The 27669-nt window shown below is 43.5% G+C and overlaps 1 protein-coding gene across 1 annotated transcript; it reads left to right on the top strand.

Moving 5' to 3' along the window:
- The first annotated feature begins 1989 nt into the window (after positions 1 to 1989).
- Positions 1990 to 27475, top strand: ehbp1l1b (EH domain binding protein 1-like 1b). Its single transcript, XM_062537230.1, has 28 exons — positions 1990 to 2681; positions 7721 to 7778; positions 8111 to 8206; positions 8338 to 8391; positions 8797 to 8975; positions 9482 to 9615; positions 9868 to 9939; positions 10468 to 10728; positions 11063 to 11257; positions 14033 to 14092; positions 14401 to 14584; positions 15304 to 16155; positions 16495 to 16971; positions 17272 to 17694; positions 17981 to 18436; positions 18851 to 19525; positions 20636 to 22072; positions 22479 to 22725; positions 22923 to 23095; positions 23276 to 23324; positions 23629 to 24192; positions 24401 to 24443; positions 24587 to 24636; positions 24967 to 25087; positions 25213 to 25312; positions 25587 to 25660; positions 25772 to 25886; positions 26137 to 27475. The coding sequence occupies exons 1-28, from the start codon at positions 2578 to 2580 to the stop codon at positions 26222 to 26224; spliced, it is 7341 nt and encodes a 2446-aa protein (XP_062393214.1). The 5' UTR covers positions 1990 to 2577; the 3' UTR covers positions 26225 to 27475.
- Positions 27476 to 27669: the final 194 nt, after the last annotated feature.

Below are 27669 nucleotides of genomic sequence, written 5' to 3'. Positions count from 1 at the left end.
GACCTATGTGGGCAGATCTGTTCCACTTGTGTTGGTTCTTTCCTACTATTCTTTTTTACCATTGCAACAACGTTCCAGTGTTATATTTGTGTCCAGTAAATATTGGAAGGGACTTGGAATATAGTAGGGAAGGAGTGTCTGACATTCTTTCAGAACGATCTAACTAGTCCTATAAATAGATGCAATGAATATTGTTAGGTATTTATGTATTGTCTCTATTTTGAATGTTGACTTCAGAGATGCTTGTCTGCATTACAATGTCAGTATTATGTTGTACTTTATTTAGTGTTTTATTGTCTGTTTTATCTTCAAAATCAATAGCCCTGAGCTTGAGAATTATCTTTCCAATGTAATCGAATGCTTTGCTATTGTTGTGGTTGATGTTATTCAGTGATGCTTTTATTCAATAACAGTATAGTTACCTAACCAAAATAAATGTTATTCTCTCAGGAGACATTACATTAACATTAAAAGCTAGGCCAGTGGCTTTTAGAGACATTCAAGATCGCATGTTGATGCCCACAGTTGGCACTCTAGGTTTTCTCACATACTCTCAGACAGTGTTTCATAGCCAGGGCACAAGAGTTAGCTGTTCCACCTTCGATGAGTCAGGGACAGTTACAGGTTCTGTCTTGATTTACACTTCCACTGCACACACACACACACACACACACACACACACACACACACACACACACACACACACACACACACACACACACACACACACACACACACACACACACACACACACACACACACACACACAGACACACACACACACACACACACACACACGCCTTGGGCTGGGTTTGGAAACTCTGCCTCAAATGCTGTAGAAACCACAAGCTCCCAAGTGTTCCCATAATAGACAGGAATAACCGAGTCATATGCAGAGAAAGAGAAATGTGAAGACATTTCAGTATAAAGGTCTTTAGTTTACCTACTGCCATTCATTTGCAGAAACAGTAAGAAAAAACTTGTGAAAGGCCAATGAAGAAAGATTACAGTAAGCAGAGTCAAATTCCTTTGGCCAGGTTTGTTTACGCAAACCTGGCCAATAAAGCTGATTCTGATTAAAGATAATGTCACAGCCTTTACTTAAATACAGGCAAAGAATTAAACAACTTTGAGGATCAAAGACAGGCTACACAACACTAAGCACTCTTGGTTAAGATTCTAGGTCAGAGCCCAGATCGTGAGTTTGTCACCCTCCACCCCCTCTATGCCAGCCTTCACTCCCATCCCAAATATACCCCCATGTCCCAGCTGCCCCTGTCCATCCTTTCCCTCTTCCTATCCTATAAATAGTCTCAATGTGGCCATAAAAAAACCTTTGCCTTTCTCTTTGTCCCTCATTGTAATGAATGGCCAAGTATTCAATAATCAAACTAAAATGATTTTGTTCCTTATTGTGAAATAATTCTCTTTTATTGGGACATAGAATGAGTAACCTCTAACTGCTGTTTTGAGTGATGCCATGCACTCCTGCCTGGGCCTATACCCAACACCTGAGGGCGGACTCACAGTTTGGCATCCTGGGCAACACAGATGAGTTGCTGACACATCACTTAGGGTGTGGAATAGAGACGAGATAAAACATGAATGTTGTCAATAAAAAAACTTTTGTTCTTGCACCATATTATAATCTTAATAAAAGGCCCAATAGGCCTAAAAATAATACTAGCTTAATAGTAGCCTTATAATAATGATGATGATGATAATAATAATAATAATAATATAGGAATAGTATGTTTGCTATTGTTTTGGGATATGAGATTTGGGATATGAGCCAACATTTTGAGAGAAGCGAGATGAATGTGTGTGCTGTGGACTAATCGGCCATGCCAAGCACAAAGCGAGTGAGGTAACAGGCACTTATGCGCTGTACTACGAACCCAATACAAAGTCTAGTTTGTAGCCTATGCTCCTCTCCGATTACATTAAAACTAGATAGCGCGACAAGACCACAGCATTGACTGCCTCATCACTGACGTTTAGAATGCCTCTCCCCCTGCTGTAATAGTCAACACTTCTCATCCGAGGTACGCACGGACGAGGAAATAATGACATGCACGCTGTTTGTACACAAGGAGTGCTCGTTCGTTTAGTTAGAATGGTTTGATCACAAAAAAACAGTGCTCAACTTTTATTTCGTCGCGTTTCAGCTTTGGATTTACTCTTTATTGGATCACGTTTGAAGGTTACTTACGAGGACACGCGCTGGCGAGAGTTTGATGATTTTCAATTATTGGAATTATTAAAGACGTTCACATGTTGAATGCCAACGCAGACTCGGTTCCTCTTCTTCAAATCGATACCGTTGTTTCCGTACATGGCACTTTACGTATTTGATGGCGATGGCGACAGTTTTGTGGAACTTCAGTGCTGGCTGTTTGCTTTTAGGAAGTTTTGATCAAGGACATATTTTATAGGATAGTTCACAAGGAGTTGCTTGAACACATCATCGACGCAACCTTTTGCTACCATCCACGGTGTGTGTTCACTTGCATAGGAGTGAAGCGCAACAGGAAAAGTGTTCATGCTCCGGACCATATTTCCCCTTGTACATAAAAGATGACTTCTGTGTGGAAAAGATTACAACGGCACGGGAAAAAAGCCACCAAATTTCAGTTTGTCGCGTCATATCAAGAACTTGTTTTGGAGTGTACAAAAAAATGGTGAGTAGTCTACACGTCCAAGTCCGAGTAACGTTAGCTATTTGCCTATTTCTGAGGAAAATTCCCACGTTTCCCTCAGTTTGTAACATGTGCAGGCTAGGCTGTCATTCGTCTTAGACACAGGTTGAAAGCAGATGGAGTGATGTGAGAAAGAACAACTCCTATGACTGGTCCACCGTCAATGAGTAGCCTACCGTTTTTTTGACACAGCTAACATTTGACAGGAGACACTTGAACGCGGTAGCCCGTTACCCAGGTTAGCAGACATGATCATCGCACTTCCGTGTCATCTCAGTAAACCCATTCAGCAGGCTCGTAGCCTAAAATAGAGTTTTGGTTTTGTGAACATTTCTTAAAAATGACTGATGACAACCTATTTTACAGTGACCCTACAACTTACTCAGGCATTTTCTGCATCGCTTGACAGTAGGCTACTTAAGATCATCACCAACCTGTTTGTTTTACTCCAAAGGCCAAGGTTCATAGATCTGATAGGCCTATAGCCTATCATTGATCAAAACTAAGGGTGAAGACTTCAGTAAGGTTATCAAGGTGCCTGAAGCCAGGCAATAGAGGCTGATGGGGGTTGCAAAAGCACTCTTCATGAGGCTATTTTGGAGACCTAAATCTCCAAGGGGCATGAGAATAATTAACTCTGGAGTTTAATGTAATTATGGTAAATCTATTGCCTCACCCACCCCTGTTACAGTGAACCATTCTCATCTTGGGTTGGGAGGGTGAGTGCTAGACTGTTTACAACCAGATACAGTTGGCTACTTCTTGCAAAGTACAAGCCAGTTGGGAGCAAGGGGTAATTATTGAATTAGTTGAAGCTATGTGATTAAGTCTCTTATTGTCAGACAAAGACATTTCTTTTTCTTGTGCAATAGTGTGTTGCTTTGATTCAGGGAAGTTCTGTTTTTGACAATACAGATAATTTTGTCAGATGTTTGTTACAGATTATGGGGAACTGGTATTTAAAAATGGATCTAGTTGAAGAGGGCTGGTCTCAAAGAACTGTCTGTTCTTACAGCCCGATGTTATGTCACACTGCTCATAGTTATCATGGAAGTTTTGTCAGGCTGTTGTTCCATGTCTTATCTTGTAACATTACAACACACTAAGCAGTTCAAAAGTTGGGTATCTATGCTCATTTTCATTGAAGATGGACCTGTTATGTTTTCATGGTTTTAATCTACTGAATTACATAATTGGGGAATGTTTACACATCCAATTGATGCAAAACATCACATTCAGACTGCTTCCAATATATTTAGTCTAAGTAATTGAAATTCTTATTAAGTCTGGTAAATATTGTGATATGCGTCATTAAACTTAGGAAAAGACTTCTGTATAATTGTCAAAGTCATCAGCTCGGCTGCCACTAAATTAAGGGTGTGTGCTCATGACTTAGAACAGCTGAAGTATGACGCAGCAGACGTTTATGATCTGGGTCTAGCAGTCATGATCTGGATTTCCGAGTGGTAACTCTCTCTCTCTCTCTCTCTCTCTCTCTCTCTCTCTCTCTGTTTGTGTGTGTGTGTGTGTGTGTGTGTGTGCGCCCACATGTGTGTTGTCCAAAGGGGGCTTCCAAACTGTCAGATTCAAATACTGCAGGTCACTGGTCCATTATCAAGCTGCACCCAACATCCACCCTATATGCCCTTTCCTCTCTCTGGCCATGCTGTTGCTATTACCAGCCTACTGCAACCCGAGACAGGGCTGTCACTGGCCGACCGGCTCCCCAAAGCCTGTCTGTACCAGCCAGTTCCCTATGACTGTTCCTTGAGTTATTTCCTACAGCCCTGCCATGTCATATGTCCTAGTAGCACAAATAACTTTTCATCACCCCAGGCTGTATGGAGCTGTATGGAGTTATAATGCTTTTGGGGGTGTGTCACATGCTCTGATGTGACAACCAGGCTTCCCCCTGTTTCCAGTCAGCCTATTTTGTAATAGCCTATTTCCTAGATGGTAAAGGCAAACTTTTATTTTGATTTCTAGTTAACATTGTAGGCCTAATAGCCTACAATACATGCTTAAAGGGATTGTAGAGAAACTGGGTCTTTACTGACCAAAATCCGTTTTTTAGGTTTTTAACCCTCAGAGGAGCTGCAGTTCATTGGCCGCATGTAAACCTGCCTCACTCTCGTGACTTCCTTCATTATAGGAACTAGGTATTGGCAAGGAGTTGTCACATACTCCACTGCAACTTCTTTCTCCCCACCCAAGACTTGGATTGTCCAGTAATGAACTTCTGCCCTTCCTGAGCATTTCAAAGTTTAGAAGGCTTGATTAGCCAAAATGTGGGTTGTGGTTGACATTTATGTCGAGCGCAAATGTATTTGAGATAAGCAGATAGCCATTATTTTTCTATGTGTATAGTTGGAGCAGGTCATGTTTTCATGTGGGTCATGATGGCCAAACAATGCACATGTAGTTATGAGGGAGGTTACTTAGCCACTTGGAATATAACTGTGTGTGTGTGTGTGTGTGTGTGTGTGTGTGTGTGTGTGTGTGTGTGTGTGTGTGTGTGTGTGTGTGTGTGTGTGTGTGTGTGTGTGTGTGTGTGTGTGTGTGTGTGTGTGTGTGTGTGTGTGTGCGTGTGTGTCTGTGCGTGCGTGCGTGCGTGTGTTTACTCCAATGTGGAAAACAGTAGCTAGGTGTTTCAGTAGGAACGTTGAAGTAGATATTGTGTTTGTGTGTCTGTGTATGTTATTTCATCATGAAAAACAATGGGGACAGTCTAAGTGTTTCAGTATAAATACTACAGTGGTGGTAGTGGTTTTGGCACTTGTGTGTACTCCAATGTGGAAAACAATAGTCTAGCTACAGTACAGTAGGTATTTCTGTAGGAATACTGAAGTGGTGGTGATTTGTGATCTGTCTGTGTGTGTGTGTGTGTGTGTGTGTGTGTGTGTGTGTGTGTGTGTGTGTGTGTGTGTGTGTGTGTGTGTGTGTGTGTGTGTGTGTGTGTGTGTGTGTGTATGTGTGTGTGTGTGTGTGTGTGTGTGTGTGTGTGTGTGTGTGTGTGTGTGTGTGTGTGTGTGTGTGTGTGTGTGTGTGTTGTGTGTGTGGCTGTGTGGCTGTGTGGCTGTGGCTGTGTGTGTGTGTGCCTGTGTGTGTGTGTGAGAGAAGTGCTCCTCATGAGACCCACACCCTGATACAGGGAACAGCACCGTCGTGTGTTGAGTTTCCTGCCATTCTTAAGCAGGCATGGAGGTCAGGGCCTGACCCTGGCATAGGTACACAACTCCCTCTGATTTGACCCCCTTTGTGTCCTTATGAGAAGTGGGACATTATTTTGACAAAGAATAGTGTAATTATTCGTGGTGTCAACACATTTGAAAAATTAGTTTCTGCCTTAGAATTTAGCAAGAAAGTAGGCCTAGTTACGTCTTTGGTTGCATTCAGATATAAATGTCTGTTTTTTGAAGTTATAAACTATGTAAGGAATTTGCCAAGCCTACTGTATATGTTTGCTAGTACAGCAGTACCAGTAGGGTATTTCTAAGCCTATGTTTGCTAGTACAGCAGTACCAGTAGGGTATTTCTAAGCCTATATGTTTGCTAGTACAGCAGTACCAGTAGGTATTTCTAAGCCTATATGTTTGCTAGTACAGCAGTACCAGTAGGTATTTCTAAGCCTATATGTTTGCTAGTCCAGCAGTACCAGTAGGGTATTTATTTTTTGTAGTCAATAGAATTCTCCAAGCACATTTAAGCATTCACTACTTAACTTGTTTAACATAACCAGACATATATTACTTCCGTTGCAGTCCTTTTCTGTGGTAATATCTTACGAGTACAATCCCTACTATTGAAACTAATGCCAACTGGTCTTTAATCAGACACAGCAGTGAACCAAACTGCCTCTTAGCACATCTGTGTGCATTATACTGTGGGCCTGTAACCTGAATGATATCTCTTGGAGACAGACTTGTTTGCATCGCTGAAACACGAGGCCTATCAATCAAGCAGTCAGCCACAGTTACTCTCTTATGATAGGAGTGTCCTGAACATGTCTAATCACGTGACCAAGCTGTCACTCTGTTTTGTGTTGAGCTGTTTCCCTGTGTGTTTATCTTAGCAGATCTGGGTTGTTATGTGGTTCCTCTTGAAAAATAAAAGAAAAGAGAAACTGTTCTTAGCTTACATAATGTGGTCAATGTGACTCTGTAGTAGGCACATGAGTTGAATGTTCAAAATTATCCAATATGTGAACTGGCTGTTTTAAAGACCTACAATGACTTCTAGGGGAAAATAGGGTTCCTTGTGAACCCTATTACTTGCATGGTTTGATATTAAAGCCTATAGAAGAATATTTACATTATTCATTTTCTGAATGTAGAATAGTAGAATAGCAGGGAAGGTCAAGGGTCAAATTGCTTGTGAAATTGCCTTCTTACAAGTCATGCGCTGGTCTGTTCCATCATCCAAAGCATTGAAGTGCTTTAATAGCAGTATTTTGTCCACTTCTGCCCTTTAGTTCTAAACCATTCTACAGTATTTGGACATTTGAGAGCCACTCTCTTCTAACTGCTTGTTGAGAGGTTGTGCAGCTACACCTAGGCCATTATTCAGTCTGATCTGATTAGGTAGGGCGTTTTTAAAGGTAAATAAATGCGTCATAAGTAGTGATTTCATCGTCTATTTGCATGGCCCGAGCGCGCGTCATCTTCCCATTACAGGGCTTAAAGTAAACACATGGTGCTCCTGAACCAATGTGCCTTTAACTGATTTGAATATCTTTTAAATACTCTGACAAATGACTGCCATACTGTCTGTGCACGAACAGGAAATTGCTTTATGTAAGAGGACATTTTAATACTGCTGTGATGTCACTGACACTGTGGTCACAGAGACAGTATGAATGTTCTCAACTGGAACCACAAGAAGTTTCACAGCAACTTGAATTATTTCAGTCTTTATTCTGCAGCGATTTCTTACAATAAGCATTATTTGAGATAATTAAAGCAAGACAGTATTTTTTATCTGATGTGCACTGATAACACACGTGTTTTGCTTCTCACCTGCAGGCAACCAGACAAACTGCGAGTGGTATGGACCAGAAGGAACAGACGAATCTGCTCCAAGGTATTCAGAGCCCTACAGAGAGAATAGAAACAAAATGCCATGATTCAAACAAACAAATCATTTGATTTATGTATTTGAATATATTTAACGTTGATATTCTCAGAATGCACTGTTTACTCAATTGTCACAATCTTCTGTAGATCAGAAAGATTGATCTGTAAGATATCAATATTATGATATACTGTATAAGACTCTTTATCTTATCAGATATGCTGCTCATACAGTATACCCTTTAAAGCATACAAATAGCCTCAAATTCTACTTGGTAATGGTGAATTGTGACCAACTGACATTTCTCTAACACTGTCTGACACTTTTCATTGTCCTCATAGCTTCATGGGTGGCAGCCAGGCATCAAGAACCCGTACAGAGGCATGGTGGTCTGGCCTGTACCTGAAAATGTGGACATCACTGTGACACTCTTCAAGGTATGCCGTCCTGAGATGGGATGTCTGTTGTTTTCTGCTGCTGTCATTGTTTCTCTTTGTCACGATGTGGTTCATGTTAGTGGCGATGTCTGGTTGTATTTGGAAAAATGTGAATGTTTTTTTTCCCTCAGGACCCACATGCTGATGAATTTGAAGATAAAGACTGGACATTCGTCCTGGAGAATGTGAGTCAAGTTCTCTCTCAGTGGAAACATCTCCATCGCTCTAATCGTCGGCTAATGAGAGCAATTAGACTGTTGAACAACACATTAGCTACTAGCATCACACAGATCTGTGTTTGATAATGTCTTGATGAACACATTGTTTTTTCTCTGATCACAGACAAACTACAGTGCTTGGTTGTGACAGGTCACAGCAATTACTTATGGTTACGTTCAGAATAATTTCATGAAGACTCTTGATTTGTTTGATAGAGCGAAATGAAAGTGAGACATAATCTATGCAAATGTGTCAATCCCAGGGGGCACACAGCATTTATTTGCATTTTTTTGCAGGATTTCGCCTCTAGTGATCTGATGGCTCACTCTGTGCATGTACTGTACCCCTACTCAACCCCCCTTTCCTGACAGGAGTCCAAGGGCCACCGGAAGGTACTGGCCTCGGCCGACATCAACCTGAAGAAGTTCGCCAGCCCGACGCTCACGCAGACGGACCTGACGCTGAAGCTGAAGCCGCTGTCGGTGAAGGTGGTGGAGGCCACGCTGAAGCTCTCGCTGTCCTGCGTCTTCCTCCGCGAGGGCAAAGCCACGTGAGTCCAGTCGGCAGCGCCTCACCTCAGGCCAAGTCCCGCGCGACCTCCCCAGAGCAGAGCAGAGCAAAGCAGCTCTTACCATCTATCTGGAGGGGCCAGTCTGGCCCAATGGAATGGCATGTTTAGGACCATAGCTGTGTACAGCAGGAATGAGAGATCTCTCCAAGTTGTTTTTCCTTCAAGATCTCTTTTGTTTCTTAAGGGGTTTACTGTAATGTGTTCCTCATTTGTGTTTGAAGGTTTCCAGCTGTGCCTCTTTTCTTGTTTGCATCATTAAACAAAAGCCAACTTCTTGTGCCACAGTTTTGAGAGGTGTAGTGGTAGATCTTACTCACTGTAGCTTTACGGATGAGTTACTAGGGGATTGTGTTGACACACAGTACCTTACTTTATAATTGCTTTATAACTGTACTTTAGATCTGGTGGCAACACAAAATGCACAAAATGCATTGAGTGAGTGACAGGGATCTCCATAACTGAGCTGTGATCTGATCCTTCTCCAGTGACGATGACATGCAGAGTCTGGCCAGTCTGATGAGCGTGAAGCCCTCGGACATCGGGAACCTGGATGACTTTAACGAGAGTGATGAAGACGAGGACAAGAGATCCAGCGCTGGAGCCTCCATTAGTGCTGCAGGTACCTCACAGAAGACACATACCCTTGTGTACTCTAAACACGTGCGCACATACACAAGCACACACACACACACACACACACACACACACACACACACAAAAGGCACGGGCACCTATGCACTGCAAGCTTTTCTGTCTTTCCCACTGGTACCTTTTTTTCTCGTTGCCAGTCTGTCTTATCTTGTTTTCCATCCGTTTCCCTGTATGCTTCACTTTCTCCCTTTTCTCTGTTCCTCCTCTTCTCCTGCTCCAGCCCCTCCTCCTCCTGTGTGCCCAGTGCACAGCCAAGAAAAGAAATCTGCTTTTGTAAAGCCTTTCCCAATAGGTACTACTCGTGCTCCATTAAGTGTACATAACATGCTCCCACATTAGGAAGTGACATCCTATGTCTGCCAACTTGTCTGCCAACTTGTTAGTATTTATTTATTTTCAGCTGTTAAATAAATACTGTGTGGAATCCCAGACAAATCTTCATCCTCATTTTCATCTGAATTCTGAATCAGATATAGTTCTTTGTGGTTACACTGACTGTAAATATGTATATTAGAATCACATCATTCCTTTTGACCGTAACCTTCCACAACATCTCTTTATATCTGATTCATTTATGTAATTTCCTTACATAAATACCTGTTTCCTTCTCCATTGACATTACTCTGTACATCTCATGACCTCTTCTCTTTTGTTCTCCATGTTTGCACATGTCTTTCTCTACCATTCTCTCCCTTTCACCTTCCTCCCATCTCACTTCTCCTTTGTCCTTTCTCTCTCTCTCTCTCTCTCTCTCTCTCTCTCTCTCTCTCTCTATCTCTTGTCCCTGTGTCTCCTGCCTCTCTTCCTCTCCACGTTTCAGCCAGTGAGAAAGAGAGGGCGGGCCGTGGCGTCCCTTTCCGTCTCCCTGGCACGTTCACTAACCCTGACACCCCGTCACGCCCTCCATTACCCACCCCGCCCTCTCCCCGTGGCATCTCTGCCGCCCGGGGCAGACCTCCGCGCCCACTCCACCCTCCCGGGCTGCCAGCGCGCCCCTCCCCTGACCCCCGCTCCACCGCGGCTGCTTTTGGGGCCCAGCCCCCGTCACTGCCCAAAATCTTCCAGCCCTCTTCTGGCACAGGTACCCTCAGCTGGATGACTGTAGAGATGATGGTCCAGACAGCCAGTCTGACTTAAGACAGCCAGATCTCAGGGGGATGATGAGTCTAGTTTGGTACAGGAATTAGTAATAACATTGCTGAAACTTGTCATTATCCAGATAAGGCATTCTCTCAGTTTGAGGAAAAACAGTGATCCTTTGTTTTGAGATTGCATGCTGACAGCCCTCCCGGTTCCATCATTTGCTCCCTTTTCCCTCATTTGCATGTAAATAAAATTCTATAAATAGTACATTATTCTTCCTGCTCCTCCACTCAGGCTTGTCTGCGTCCCCTGTTCTCTCTCTTGTCTCTCAGTGCCTGTCTCTTTCCCACGGACGCCTCCAAAGCCTCAGACAGTCCCTGCTGTGAGCCCTGAGGTGTCTGCTGGGGCCGGTGGGGCCGTGGCCCCTGACTATCCTCAAATCAGACCCTGTGGCTCATCTCTTGCTAAATCCTCCTCACTTCCTCTCTCTCGTCCTCCTTCACTTCCTGCTGCTGCTTCCACTAAAGGTACACTTGGGGACACGCAAACAAGACATTTGTTCAGTTTTTTATTGATCTTACGTAAGAGTACATGAAAGTAATGACTATATGACCTAGACTTGGAGCTAGCTGTATCGATTTTTTTTTAACAAAATAAAAAGCATGAAAGCATATGATGAATCTTATTTTTCCCACTTCCTGCTCTTAGATTATGCAATCCTTTCCTTCTCTTTCTTTCTGTGTGTTTTTGTCTCATTCCCTCTCCTGAATATCTGTCATGCTACTCGCACCAGCTCGCTCAAACATCTTCAAGGCCAAACTAGTCCCTGCTCAGCGCCCCTCCTCCCCCACCCTCTGCCCTCCACCCCCGTCTGACGCCCCTCTCTCGGAGCGCACCGTCTCCCTGGCCACCCTCTCACAGAAAGCCCCCACCCTCCTGAAGATCCTCTCCTCTGGCCCAGAGCCAGGTACGGATGCTGAGCCAGGCTACTACAGGGGCCATCGATAAATATACACACTGCTGGCTCAATTAAAATAACCCAGCTGGCTTTTTTACAAGGGTAGATGAGAACAAAGGCTAACGGTGGCCTTTGGCAGGCCATCAGAAAGAGGAAATTATTAATGCCCATTGCAAATATTTAACAGACTGCATTGTCAAGCAGTGACTCACTTCAGTTATTCATATAACAGCTGTTCTAAGCAAAGTGTGTCTGACCATTTGAATTGCGCTTGAGTATTTGCTGTAGTAGTATTAAGAGAGAGACCATTACCTGGTCCTGAACTCCCCCCACTTCAGCATTGTTACCACTGAGCACTTGTGTCCTAATATGTGTAATGTGATATATCCATCCTATCCATCTGACCGTACATCATAGGCAATCTAACATCCCTCTCTCTACCTCTTCCATCTATTCTCTCTGTCTCTCTCTCTCCTCCATGCTCCGTCCTCATCCCAGCCATCCATGCAGTGCTGGTCCCACCAAGTGAGCGGAGGGCAAGTGCCGGCCCATTCTGTGGCCCTCTCCCGGGTCAGGGTCCCAGTCCTGGCCTCTCCTCCACCTTCTACTGTCCCCTTCCCACTGACCCTATAGCACACGTCCCCTTACTAATCAGCCCCAACCTGGAGGCTCTGTGTGACCCTTCCTCCTCCTCCTCCTCCTCCTCCTCCCCCTCTGCTTCTCCTGCCTCTTCTCTGCTCTCGCTCTCCCCTCGCTCACCGTCACTGCCCTCCACAGACCTCTCCTCCACGTCCCCCTTGCCCAGTCTTAACCCCTCCCTTCCTTCCTCGGCCCCTGCCCCCGCCTCTGCTCCAAAGCACCCTGTCGTGCCTCTTGCTACGCTCACTGCTCCACCCTTATCTGCTCCTGCTGGCTTTGCTTCTGCTACCGCAACCATCTCCACCTCTCCTGACTCCATCAAAGTTGGCCAGTCAGGTAATTCCTCAGCTGGCTCCTCGTAGTTGGTAGTCCGCCATGGTCTGCTGTTTGTATTTGTGCACAGAGAAGTTGGCTGATTTATCTATACACAGTCTTTAGTAGTAGTAGCACTATAGTAATTACTGTACTAAGTAATCACTATAGTAGTAAGTCATGATGCAATAATGGTCAGATAATTCTCTTTCCGGGTCCAACGGCTTTCAGACTCACTTCTTTTTCTCTATAGACAGTAAAATAATAAATAAAATGTCCCGCTATTCTGAGTAGCCTTGTCATCAAAATTGTCATCTTACTACTCACTTGTTGCCTCAACCTAATCAAATCCTATTTTTCGCGGAAGCCTGGACGTTAGTTACCCTTGAATATCTCATCTGGCTGCACAGCTGCAGTAATTACTAAAGTTTAGCCATTTTGTTTTACGCTCGATAAAACAGAGGTGATGATGACAATAGACAGAAGTTTACAAGATGCAAAAACCGTCTGTCTGCGCTAGTCACGAAAAAAGCATTTGGGCCCGTGACGTCAGTCTTAACAACAGAATAGTAATTAGCCTTTGTGTAGTAGTCTACAGTAGCAGTAGTCTTTAGCTGTAGTAAGTAGCAACAGTCTTTCTGTGGTGTTTCTCAAATGTGTTTGGATTGCAGACAAAGGATTGCATACATAGCTTAGATGTACAGCTTTAGACATGCAATCCTGCAATTATCAGCATGCAAGCTAAAGGCTGGAAAGTGTTTCACAGAATGAGGCCTGGCAAGGCTGTGAGAGCCTTCAAGGAGTGTTGAAAGAGTTCATTCTGAATGGATGGATGCAGTTGCTTGTGGATATACCCTGTGAATTAGTGGCATTTGTTCATTAAGTTTAGGGACTTATAAGGGCAATATTATTAGCCTGCACTATGTCATTAACCTGAAACTCCCTTTATATTGTGATGGACCTCCTCCTAGGACCTCCTTAATATGTGAAGCACATTGAATGGTATTGCAACACAGCAAAATAGCAAACAAACTGACATGTCAACACAGACAAGCCACAGCCCAACTAATTCCATGGGATTAGGCCTCAGTTATTTCTTATGTACTGTATGTCTCCTCTGCTTCTGAATTTCTACATTCAGACAGGGTGTGATTGCTTTCCTACATAGTAGACACAGGAAACAATGGATCTTGTAGACCCACGATCATATAATTTATTCACTGTTCAAGGAGTTATTTAAAGTGATATGCTTACAGGGAGCAGGTTCCCACAAATACTGAGTATTTTTCTCTGAAATACTAATAAAGCTATCTGACATTGATTAGTCTATTCATCCAGATGTCCTGTAAATCTCAGGGTGTGATGTGAATGTGTGTTCTTTGATTTCCTGCAGAGATGCACAGGGAATTGAGCACACTAACAGAGGAGGAACAACCAGGTTCACCTATACATGGTGAGTTTTGAACTATTCTCACAGTTTATTGAAGTAATGTTGTTTTATCATCAAATAATGTGTCTGTGTTTTAGCATAAAATAATGCATTTAATAGACATAATTGTTTCAAACTAACAGTGCATAGACTGTCGTTGTGCCGAGGCAGAACCTGTCAATAAGTCGTAACAGGGTGCAACATTGATTGTGAATTAAAATGATTTTTAATTAAATAATTGCCACATTTGCTACAGTACATGTTTGCATAAATCAATGCCCACTCGTTGCTTCATGTGATTTTTGCTAATCTTTGATGTTTTGTCATCTCAGAGCCTTGGACGAAGCCTGGAGCTTTATCTTTGAGCCTCGGAGATGAGTCTCAACGCTCGTCTCGCTCCATCGGCAGCATCAGCATTGCCAACCAGCAATCCTCGCCGTCTCCGCCCGGCACAGACCAGGAGAAGAGAGGGATGGCACCCGTGCACACACGTGTCACCATAGACACAACCAAAGAGTAAGTCTTACTGTGCTCACTGTGTTTCATACAGACTTGATGGTTTGTTATCTGAAATGAACTGAGATGAGGTGAAAACTCAATATTAGAGTATTATGGTATCAGGAATACCAGAATAGGAAAATAGGGGATTTTGCCAGAAATGTACTACAATGGGAACCTTTTGCCAAATGAATGAATGCATGGCTGTTTCACAAATATAATTGTCATGTGATGCATTTCCTGTGATGGGAAGCTTTCACCAAATTAATGAATGTATGGCTGACACAATTCATAAATATAATGGGCATGTGATACATGCTCCAGAATGACATCCAATAGTTTGTAGTCTGGTTTAGTTAGATTGACCAATATACAATAGGCAAGTGAAGAAGAGTGCATGGATGTAACATCAACTAAAGCTTTAAGAGGCTTACAAACCACTAAATAAGGCACTACAGACCAGTGCTGATGGTAGACATACTTTTAGCCTGTGTGACCACCCGACTTAAATCCCTCAACTCACAACGCTTGCTGCAGCTGTTGCGTGCCGACATCTATTTTCACATCACTAACCCTGGCATGGCAAGATATCTTATTTTGACCACCACCGCCGTACGCTTCCACACTGACAAGCTTGCCAAAACCCCGCACACCTGCCCGCCTGCCTGCCTGAGCACAACCACTCGCATGTGTTCCTCGAGCGCTGAACTCTGACCCCACGTATGTTTGTCCCTCAGCCTTGGGGAGGGAGCTTGCTCGGCGGCAGCTGAAGACCAGGGACCCAAGGCAGTCAGGGCTGATGTCCCTCCTCCCTGGCCTTTCTCTGCCCCTGACCAGTCACCAGCAGCTCCAAGTACCGGTGTCACCAAAAGTGTCTTTGTGGCAGAGAAGCCACCACTGGCGGAAGAGGAGCCTGACTTCAAGGAACCGGCCGCAGAGATAAAAAAGCCCAGTCAACCAGTTAAAGTCGATGCAAAGGTGTCATCAACAGACAAAACATCTCTTGTTGCAGAAAAACCACCACTGGCTGAGCCAGAGCCAGACTTAGAGGACACTGATTCTAAGGTACTAGTGAGACCAGTCCTGCCTGGGGGTGTGTCAGTGGGGCAGAACATTCAGGAGGGTATCAAAGTGAAGCCTGAACTTAAAAAAGCGTCTGAAATCCCTATGGGAATAAAGAAAGAAGATAAATTGATCCCTGAGAGAGCACTACCCCTTAGTGCTGACCTCAACAGATCAGACGAAGACAAGGAAAAGATGAAAAACCTGTCAACCCTTTCTCCCATGAAGGAGTCTAGCACCGCTGGGCCTGGGCTAGCATCTAGTAATCAGCCGGATGTTGCACCAAAGACAAACATCTCAAAAGAAAAACGACCTCCATGGGTTGAGCAAATATTTCTCCCCAGTGAAGAAAAAGACTCGGAAGACAGTGATCACAAACAAATGCCTGGAAGATTTCCTCAATTTGACTCTAAGGTCGTGGAACACATAAATGCCAATGAGAACAAACGCACACAGGAGCTAAAGCCAGGACTGGTGATGCAAGACAGTGAACAGAAGAATGCAACTGATTTTGTTGATGATGAAGGGTAAGTTCATGCATGTCGTGAAAGAATAAGAATCACTTTAAAGTCAATCATTTAATTTTACTCTGCCTATAGTCATACCATATGGTCAAACAAGCACAGGTTGTTTTTTGGTGGGAAAGCCTGACCTGAAAATCTCACAACATTTTGAAAATGTTTCAACTGAATAAGCCCCTGTTTGTTTATATAGAACTAAGTATGCAGATGCTTCTGTCATGTTACATCCCCATGTAATTCACATGAACATTTTCCCTGTGGTTTTATATCTGGTCTAGTACTGCACATGTTCTAATACCTTTCTTCTGTCCATCCATATTGTCTATGTTCTTGTCACACACACAGTTTAAGAGAAATGGCTTCAACAGTTGAGTCCCTTCCACTAGCAAGCAAACAGGGAACTAGCAAAAAAGTGGAAGATTCCCCAAAAAGTGCTGAGTTGGCAAAACAGGCAGTCCAAACAGAACAGCCCAGTCAACCCAAAAACAAAGACACCCATGTCAGCAATTTACCCAAGTCCCTGGACCTTCTACCCTCAAAATCCACTTCAAAGAATTTACAGTGCTCAGAACCTGCTATCAGTGAGATAACCATCAAAAAGTCTGTGAAAGACAAAACAGGAACAGTTAATTTGGATATGCTAGCCTCAAAACAGGAAGTAGTCCATACTGAACGTCCTCTCTGGGCTGCCTTGGAAGAGAAGAGTAAGGAATCTGGGCCATTGGTAATTAAGGAGACTGTTCCTGATATGTTGCCTCATGGTAAACAGGAGAACTTAGATATGGTCTCAGCTCCATCTGAACCGGAATCCATAGACACAAGGTAAGAATGTGAGACAGGTGATCCTTGCCCCCACATGCTGTGTTTGTCGCTATGTCTTTGGTGTCTGTTTAGTTTGGCATCAGGAGAAATGCTATGGGTGATTCATGTTGATCTGAATTGTCCTTGAATTTAAATCCTTTAATTCTTCAAATGCTAATGTGGTGTGTCGATTTACCCTCAGTGGTTTCAGTTACTAATTTCATGAGCAAGGAATGTGATTTTTTTTTTATCAATATGGTCAAATGTGGTAAGTGGAATAGTTCTGACAGAAATGTCATCAATGTATTTATTGCCTCTCAGACCAATCAAATCCAAACCTTTCCTATCACATACCAAAGAGGCAGAAGTCAGAAAGCTAGAGGGTGACGCGAAAGATCTCAAGTCCTCACACTCTGCTCAGCTGAGGATCCCATCTCTCAAATCCAGTCAACTAGATATCCTGTCCTCTGTTGGATCCCAACTTCCTGCTCCCGAAACTAGTACCAAGAGAGCAAAGCTACCGTTAGAGAAGCTCTTACCTGCCAGCGCTAGTCTGCCTTCTCCAGTTGAGGCAGAGCATAGTGAGTCTGAGGATTTGAAGCCTCTTCACATAGTGGAGACTCCCACTGAAGAAGAGAGACCACTATGGGCCGCTGTAGAGGACAAAGCCAAAGATAGTGGCAAAGAGGCAGAGGGCCCAAGCTCCGGTTCACTGGAGGGTACCGATGTCTCCCCTGGAGGGGGGTGAGTACAAGAGGGGTTAGAACTCCTCATAGCATGGCATGGAGTGACATTCTGATAAAGTTCACCATCTGGACATCAGGCTATTGTTTATTGTTTGAGCTTCTCCATTGTGTAGCTGGGTGGCTAACTGCATGCTGCTAGCAGCTATCAGAGTACATCAATATCATTACCATGACATTTACAACATTCCCGTTTAGGTGCAATGTCTTGTTTTATTGAGAATATGGGCGTATAGAAAGCCTTAGTCCACCAAGACTATTCAGTTTATTTTTCCTATCCATGGCAGAAGGACTGAACAAGAGGCAGTTCTTCAGAAGAAGACACAAAAGATGACTTCTTGCAGCTCAACATCTTTGGACACATTAGACAAGAATACACCCAAGATGCCAATGGCCTACAAAACATCAATTGATAGTGTCCCACCAAACACTTCTCAAACTGCTTCTTACTCAGCTGAGAAATTCAATCCAGATAGCAAAGGCAGACCCCAGAAACCCTCCCCTGAGCCAGGTATTAAATCGACCCCCTTAGACCAGCAAGTTGAATTTAGTGATGAGATTAGCCATCTGAAACACAAAGAGTCTGAATCAGCTGCTCCAAGGGAGTATGTTGAAGTGTTGGAGACAGAGGAGTCAAGGGAAGCAACCAAGGCGATATCAGAGGAATCCGATGTCCTAGCCAGGGAAGACGATGAACCCTCCATGGGGTTCATGAGCACCATAGTGGGTGCTCTGTATAAAGGGTAAGAGCTCTGACTGTGATGCTTCTGTATGTTTGTCTGTGCTAAAGCATGGCCACAAACTACTCTTTTAAAGAAGGCTGACACAGCTGGCTCTTGAAGCTGTAGCCTGTCAATGGACAAGTACTCTGCAGTCATAAGGATTCTGCATGTTTGGACTTTTCTGTTTGGAAGGAAAATGATGAGTACTTCCATGCCTTATGAACACAAATTAATACAAAGGATATTATAATTCAAAGTAGATACGTGTAATTTTCATACATATTTGTATAGAACACACATGCAATTAGAAGATTTAACATGGATATTTGTCAGAGATACTACACACATAACATCAACTTGATATCTACTTCTCTACAAACATTATTAGATCCTTGATTCTGTGTTTGCTTTAAATGTCCCCTCCCCCAACCATAGTTATGAGACGGTGACCTCCATACTCCAATATGTCCCCTCTGAACCTGACCGTGTCAGTGCTGATGGATCAAGCATTCACGAAAGCACAGAGTTTGACATCCTCCCACCAGAGGAGTTTTGTGATGCTCTGGAGGATCCCCTGTCTGAGGACGAATGGCTAGAGCCCCCAGATGTGTTGCCATCAGTAGTCAAGGAGCGGAGCATCCATAAAACCAAGCTCATTCCGAGCGGTAGGCCTCCCTCCATCAGTCTGGTAGAGAGTCTGCGGAAGGCTGCCTCAGAGGAAGAGAAAGCTAGGGGTGAATCATATGATCAGCAGCCCAACGATGATAAGAAGATAACGGTGCCCAGAGATAAAGAGGGTGAACATCTAACCACTGCATTTTCTAAAGCGAAAGAAAACAAAGAAAGAATATCTGTGAAGAGCAATGACAAGGCTGAAAATCAGCCTTCACTGATAGCAACAGACCTGGATCAAATAGCTTATGAAGAGCTCACAGAGAGAAGAACAGAGGAAGAGCCTTGTACAGGGAGGAAAGGGAGCAAAGAAAAGTGGGCGATAAACAAACAGATTCATTCCACCAACAGCCTGGAAAACTTGGATGAAGTGGAGTTTGTTCAAGGCCAAGAAGACATTGGCACCGTTTGGGAGCTGGATTTGTACATGGACAGGGGGTAAGAGCACAAGGCAGATACACCTTATGGAATGATGCTGTGTCATGAGTTTCATGTTGCTGCATTCGCTCACGCCATGCTATGGTTCACTCAACAGTTGCCACAGTTGGAGATGGTTCATAACCCTGCTTGGATTTCAACTGCATTGTCTTGCAAGCATGAATTCTCATATTTATTTACCCATTTACTTCTGTCAACGTGACCAGGAGGCTCATAACAATCAATGGGCATTGAAGCTGGACATTCAAAATCAATACCCACGTTCTTTAAAAAAATACTTTTGGACACCTGTATGTCGACAGGTGCATCAGAGAAGAACATAAGACTATAATTGAGAAAAGAACTCCTGCGCTCTGTTTTCTTTGCAGTCTTAAAGGATTTATTAGGAACATTTCAGTGTTTGAAGACTGGATGAAGATCTGTGTACTGAAATGTCATTCTAAATAAATCCTTTAGAACTTTATAATGTGAAGAAGAAAGTTTGCAGAAGCTCTATGCTCAGGTATAGGTGTAACACTTCTTCTCAAGGTTTATCAGTTCATACAAAATATTTACCCATTTTTGTCAGACAGTATTTTTTCCAAATAATTCCAAGGTATCAATTCCAATGCAGTAATGCTCAGAAAGATCTAAACATTTGCTCTCTTGCATCTTGGTAATGCTTTGCATCAGTGTGTTGCATGGGCTAGTAGTTCACTAGAATTTGCCGTGTGTGAAATTCTGACAAATGTGTGTGCTTTAAGCAATTGTGCACTTTTTTGGCCTTTGGATATTATTGTAGAGCTGTGCTGGTTGTCAGCATGTCCTTGCAGACCAACTTGTGAATAGTTTTATTCTAGATTAATTATTCATTTTTGAGCACTTTGTTGGTTGTCAGCTTGAGCTTCCCGATTGATTTAGATTATTTTAGATGACTTTGATGTGCTTGAGCACTGTTGAGTGCTCAAGCCTTTTCAGCATGACAGTCATGTCTGCTGCAAAAAGAGCATTCACGTGTTACCCAATCATTTTTTTGTTGGAGTGTGAGAGCTGTTTAGTTCAGTATTAGCTGCAGATGCATTGATTTGGGGAGAATTCAGCACAGTTAATGCAAGTGTTTCTGTTCCTCAGCTCAGAGCAGAGCCCTGTGCCTGCAGCACCACAGACTGGTTCGCTCACTCCCCTCACTCCCACTGACTCTGCCACGAAGCATAGGCCACCATCACCTGTGCTGCATGTGGAACCACCACAGTCAGATGCAGGCATCAGATCAGGGCAAGGAGCCAGCTCTGTGGAATCCCATATCCTACCCGACCTGAGCAAGACTCTAGCAGAAAAAGACAGTCCTCTGCCAGAGATAGACACTGTCAGTTCCTCTCCTCGTGTGAAAAAGCAAAACACCTCTATGCCAATGCCACTTCAGGAGGTAGGATCAAGTGTAACTGTGAAAGATACACAGTCCACCGAAGAGCCCCAAAGCCTAGTTTCACCCCAGGATGGCAAAAAGAACAAACCCAGCCCTTTAAACCTAGAGAGAGAAACCTCACCAGAATCTGGTCTGCAGTCTGAAACAGCCACTGAAGCAGTTGAGAGTAAGGGTTGTGAAAAGGGCAATGGCGAGTCAGAGACTACAGTAAATCAAGTAGAGAAAGAAGCCAGGAGATCCCCTGTCCTCGCCATGGCAACCACACCCTTGGCCAGTGTGCTTGTAACAGCCCGAGAGGCCCATGATGAAAAGACATTCCATGAGGGGAAGGAGGCAGAGGAGACGTCAGGGAGAGACGTCTCTCCAAAAAGCTCGGTGGTACCCTGGCCACTTCCCCCCTCTCCGTCTGAGGAGGCAGCCCCTCAAACCGTCTCCAGTCTGTCCGAGGAGGAGAACGCGCTGTTGGCCAAGATCCTGCAGATGGGGCGGGAGTCACCGGAGATGCCCGAGTCTGAGTCCGAGCCTGTTCCCCGCACCAGGAAGCGGCTGGCTTACATCGCCCCAGACGTTGCCTCCACTCCGAGCCCCCCACCAACACCGCAGCCAGAAGTGAAGCCGGGCCTGGACGAGACTGAGAAATCTCCCACCGCCCCTGAAGTAACAGAGGGAAAGGAGAGCCCTATTCCAAATACGACAATCCGCCAGGAAACCAGCAAAGACGGTGGGCATGAAAGTGTGGGGCATGCTTTGGATGAGAAGCAGGAAATCAAAACTGAGCCCTCTCTCTCGACCCCTGATTTGTTGTTGAATACTCTCCCGGCATTGACTATCCCAGAGGCTAGATTCGAGAAGATGACCGATGACATATCCCCCTCCTTTCAGACCTCTGGGGAAGGAAACCTCAGTGTGGAAAAGCCCAAGGACACTGTTGAAAGTGCAACCGTTTCAGGCACAGAGGTTAGCATTGATGGTGCTGACAACAAAGACAGTTCTGAAGCAGCAGCCCAGGTTTCTCCTAGCAGCGACAGCTTGAACAGAGACAAGGATCAGGGGACAGGGACTGAACTGGGTGTTGTGGAGGAAGAGGAAAAACAGTTAGAGAAGGAGGGAGGAACTCGCACAGAGAATGTCATGGAAGAATTGTAAGTGTCAGATGAAAGTGTCAGGGTGTGTTTGTGTTGACATAATTTGTTTAAGCTTTTGCAAATAACTGAAATAATACAGTGTGAAATAACACACCCACAAAAAGCTGTGTCAAATTGTTGCTTTTGTATTTGTGACTTAAATGGTATTAATATTGTAATACTGTCCTCATTTCTCTTTGGCAACATAAGATATCACCCTCCACATATTTCTTGGGAAGACATATTTTTGTCATCATTTTCAGTCCATGAAGTCACATGTTGACTAACCCTCTGTATACTATGCAAATTACCTGTCATCTTTGACATTCATGGCCTTGTCACTTTTGATATTTAATCAAGATGTGAGCCTGATGACACCTACAGTATGTCTAATCTCATCCAATTCTCTCTCCCTCAACCCCAGATCTCTGCAGGTGATCAAGGAGGAGCCTTCTGACCCCCCGGTGTCCTCCGGCCCAGATGACCTGCCCACTGATGATATAGTGGAGTCTCAGACCAGTGGCCAGGGTTCACTGGATACAACTCCCTCCGTGACAGATGCACCACCAGCTCTGGAACCTCCCAAGCGCAGTAAGAAGAAGAGCGTTCCTCCTCAGGAGGTGGGAGAGACTGATGGGAGCACAGCTGAGGCCTTGCTTCAAGCTCAGCAGGTGAGTTTGTTTCACACATGAAATTGGGTTGTTTTGCTATTTTGCTTTATTCAGAATTTACAGTTTTACATTTTATCACAATACTGAATACCTTCGCCTTCTATAAGATTTTGTCTCTAAATATTTGTTTACTCGCTGTATATCACTGTATTTCCTACATGTGGCACCCTTTTGAATTTCCCCATCTCGGGTGACAGGTTTCCAACCCCATGCTCAGCCCTGGTTTGGTCAACTCAAGTCAGTCTCTGCTAGAATGGTGTCAAGAGGTCACTAAGGACAACAAAGGAGTGAAGATCACTAACTTTAGTACATCTTGGCGTAATGGCCTGGCCTTCTGTGCTATCCTTCATCACTTTCACCCTGACAAAATGTAAGTCCCATATTGAAGCTTTCCCCCTTTCTGAGAATTTGTCATGACTCACAGCGACTGTAACAAACTGTAACAAAATGTACACTAATGCTCGTTCAACTTTAATCAAGCATCTGTTTGAGGAGCAGTGTTCATAAGATGGTGTCTGAAGCTATACTGAATGACTGTATTATGTTTTAGAAACTTTGAAATGCTGGATCCCTACGATATCAAATCAAATAACAAAAAGGTACAAATCTAAGTCTATTCTTCTCTTCTCCTTCCGTCTGTAGGTTTTTCGCCCTCTAATGCAATGGTGTTTTATAATATACAATATATTATAATGTTATAGCTGTAGTTTTGTAGATACAACACTATTTTTGTAATATTGTATTAACATATTGCAGATAGTAGATTTACTTTGCACATTTTCACATTTATGTCCAAGCTTATCAGAATGGATACCAGGTAATGATACTGATCTAGATTTATACATGTGTACACATTTCGTGTTTCATGTCAACCAGCACATCATGGCTCCATTTCTCCCTCAGGCCTTTGATGGGTTTGCTGCTCTGGGCATCGCCCGCCTTCTGGAGCCGTCCGACATGGTTCTCCTCTCCGTCCCGGACCGGCTGATCGTGATGACATATCTCTGCCAGATCCGTGCCCACTTCACGGGCCAGGAGCTGAGTGTGCTGCAGATCGAGAAGAACAGCAGCCAGACCAGCTACACGGTGGCCGAGCCCAGCAAGGACTCTGACGCGGACGCCACCGCCCGCTTCTGCGCCCAGCGGCTGCAGGCTGGCACGATGCTGGCGGGCGAAGGTGAGGATGCCATAGACGGAACGGCCAAACCCGCCACAAGCCTGGTGGCACCACCACGGACTAAGCGCTCAAGCTCAAAAGGAGAGGAGAAGGCCAACAGGGAAGGTGGCGAGGGCGAGGGAGAGGGCCAGACACCAGTGGCCCCTCCAAGACCGAACGCCTCTGCTGCCAAGTCAGGCTTCGGCCATGTGCGAGATGCTGACCTGGTCAAGAAGCGTCGTCTGCGGATGAAGAGTGAATCCTTAGATGAAGTGGATGGAGTAGAGCCTGGGTCTCCCGAAGGAGACGAGGTATAGACGCTCACTGTGACCATTTTTCTCCATTTAGAACCTTCACTCTTGAACTAATTTGTTTAATTGACGTGCTTAACCAATATAAACATCACCAAGTCCCATTGTTATGGGCTAGTATCCACTGAATTGTGAAAGTAAAGCTGTCGTGTTAAAGAGAGAGTGACATATGTAGATTGACAGTAATACACTGCAACTGTGCACCTAGGTTTCTAAAGGCGAGGGGAAAAATGGCTTCACAGCTGGGAAAGGTAAGTCAGGGCACAGCCCACACACCGACATTTTGCATTCACTTAAACATCTGAATGTACCTGGCCTCTAGTATGCAAGTCAGTACATCAATACAAACACGCTGAGGATCAAAACAATTTCTCCCCATGTTCCTTCCTGGTAGAGTCGACAGAGCACAGCAAGGATAAGAGAGAAACTGACGAAGATACTCTGGTCAGTTTGTCCTAACTCATTGTGATATTTTCCTGTTTTCAAAACTTTCCATATAACTTTCTCTGATCTGATCTTATTTTTCTGTCTCTGTTTTTCTGTTGTTTTTCCTCCCCCCATGTGTCTCCTGTACATTTCTGTCCACTGGTGAGTTTTACCCTGTTTGTTTGTGTTTGTTGACATTGTCTGATCTTTTCAATCTTTTTTCCATCTTTCTATTCTATTTTTGTCAATATTGCTTTGCCTCTGTTTATATGTATTCTCCTTCCTCCTCCATGTTTATTGTTCTGTGATGCATGTTTATGTTTGTTTCTTTTGATGCCTTGTGTTCAGCGCCTGCAGGACACAAGTCAATATGTGGTGAGTGAATTGCGAGCTCTGGAGAGCGAGCAGAAGCACATCGACAACAGAGCCGCCATAGTGGAGAGGAGACTACGATGGCTGATGGAGACAGGTGAGATGCAGTGTGTGTGTGTGTGTGTGTGTGTGTGTGTAATGGTGTCTCGTTTGACTAAATGTTTGGCTCTATTTATGATCGCTGTTTTTCATTTGTTTTATTTGTTTGTTTTTGGCCCTTAGGCAGTGATCGTGAGGAGGAGGAGAGGCTGATCCAAGAATGGTTCATTCTTGTTAACAAGAAAAATGCTCTGATTAGGAGACAAGACAACCTGGAACTCCTGTAAGACATAGGTTGCATGAAAAAAAATGTTTTAGTGTGTTAAGAATATAGTGTTTTCATTTTGAAATTGTCAAGAGTTTGCTTTGTTCTATTTTATGTCCTTATTCTGTTTGTATTGTATGTCCTCTATTTTATGTCCAAGTATCCATGCAGTTTTGACTTGCAAATGTTTATGGCATGAGTGAAAGATACCTGTTGTGCCTAGAAGGGCTTGGGAAGTCATGACACAGTTCTCTTACAGTATGTTATGGTTGGTTGCTTGTTTATTCCACAGGCAGGAAGAACAGGATTTGGAGAGACGATTCGAACTACTAACCAGAGAGCTTAGAGCCATGATGGCTATTGAGGGTAAGACTTGTGCTAATGTCATATCATCACTTCCTCACAGTTTTCATTCAATTCTGTGTTGTTATGAATTTGAATATAATGCAATATATGCTGTTGTTATTCAAATGACAGATTGGCAGAAGACACAGGCACAGCAGCATAGGGAACAGCTGCTGCTGCAGGAGCTGGTGTCACTGGTGAACCAGCGTGACGAACTTGTGCGGGACATGGACGCTAAAGAGAGAGGGTAAGGGCCAGCATTCAACTGGGATCTGAGATGACTCTGGTGGACAGACCAACAGGCACAAGAGAATGGACAAAGTCCTAAACTAATTACTTGATCCAGAGGAATTCCTTGGTCCTACCCTGGTGGTAGCTGATCACAGATCAGTGTCGGAATGTGTCCACAGTCCGCTGATCTGTGGGTGGACGCACTACATTTAGACCTGAAAGGTCACTTGAAGTCATTGAACGGTGTGTGTTTTGTGTCTGTGCAGGGCCGTGGAGGAAGATGAGCGCTTGGAGAGAGGTCTTGAGCTAAGGCGACGGAAGTACAGCAATAAGGACAAGTGTGTGCTGCAGTGAAGGAACTCTGGGAATGAGAATATTTTGAGTCAGCGCTCCTATCTCACACTCCAACTGAAATCCACATTTTTAAGAGAAATGTTGCAATTTTGAAGTGAAAAATATCACAGTATTTTTCAAACAAACAATGTTTTTTTTTATTATTGTTACAGGACAGAGCTTGTAGAATATGTCTTTTTTTCTGGGAGATGACAAGATTACACACTGTAATGTGCTATCCCTCGTAACTGCACAACATGATAACATTGTGCATTTATTTTTGATGTCTGCCTAGATAGAAAGGGGAATAGTATGACTAATTCATTATGGACCTTGGAATCATCAAGAGTCTGGAACGTGAGTGAAATGAATGTGACCTCAGAAGTATTTAATTCATCACAGCCTTGTGATGGATGTCATCTATACAGCAAGACTCCTCTAATGGAAGTCTCTTAAAAAGCTGCTCTCTCTCTCTTTCTCTCTCTCTCTCTCTTTCTCACTATCTACTCTAAGCGTCCGTTGTAACCAAAGCTGTTTGTATAGTATTTACTTCCCAAATTGCACTTTGCAAATACAGTTTTAATTTGGTTCTTCTGAACTTTGTTGTTATGTGTTTATCACTGGACCTTGACAAATATGACAAATGTTGTGAGTACTCAGCTGGACAGTGTCTTTGTGTGCATCTGGGAGGGAATACTGTGTTTTCATTTAGGGAATAAATTTAACGTTTTGAATGTTCCTCTCTACAAAAAAAAAAAAGAATTCAACTATAAAATATGAGAAGAAACACCTACATTTACATTTTGTACCAGCTTCTTTAATTGGTAAACTTCTCTATTTTAATTTGAAGAACACATCCTTTCTTGAACCAAAGAGACCTCTTGAGACTATTGCCTGTGGCATAGCAATATTTGTTACAGCTAAAGATTATTGTCATAATTGTTTTAGACGTAATTATTCTGTTTCTGAACTTCTGCCAGTTTTACATAGAAATGACAAACCATTGTTTTGATACATGTGATGCTTTCAGTTTATTCAAAACATTGTCTCACAATTACAGAATAATAATCGAAGAATGGTATTCACGTGTCACAAAACATAGTTTTTTTTATAACCATATTACTGGAGTTTGTTTGTTTTTGTTTGTTTAAAAACAACACAGAATGATTTGAGGAGTATTAATCCTCTGTGCCTTTTACCATTCTGTGGTACTGTTGTCATGTGTTTGAAATGTTTGAAATTAATAAAGTTTGATTGTTTTTAAAACTAAAATACAGCAATCAAGCAATAATTCATGAATATCCTATAAAGATCAATATTTATGTCACAAACTGATATCTTAAAGTGTTTTCGTAAGAAGGAAAGATAATTGTTGCTCAGGAGACACATTTCAGATTTAGGCAGTGTCAAAAGGCGTATTGTTTTACATTAACAGTAGGCCATGCCTGCAGCTGAAGCCTCTGCAA

This window comes from Sardina pilchardus, chromosome 5 (genome assembly GCF_963854185.1).
Source record: "Sardina pilchardus chromosome 5, fSarPil1.1, whole genome shotgun sequence".
Lineage (NCBI taxonomy): Eukaryota > Metazoa > Chordata > Actinopteri > Clupeiformes > Clupeidae > Sardina > Sardina pilchardus.
Note: the sequence above shows the minus strand (reverse complement) of the source record. Positions and strands in the feature narration are given on the sequence as shown.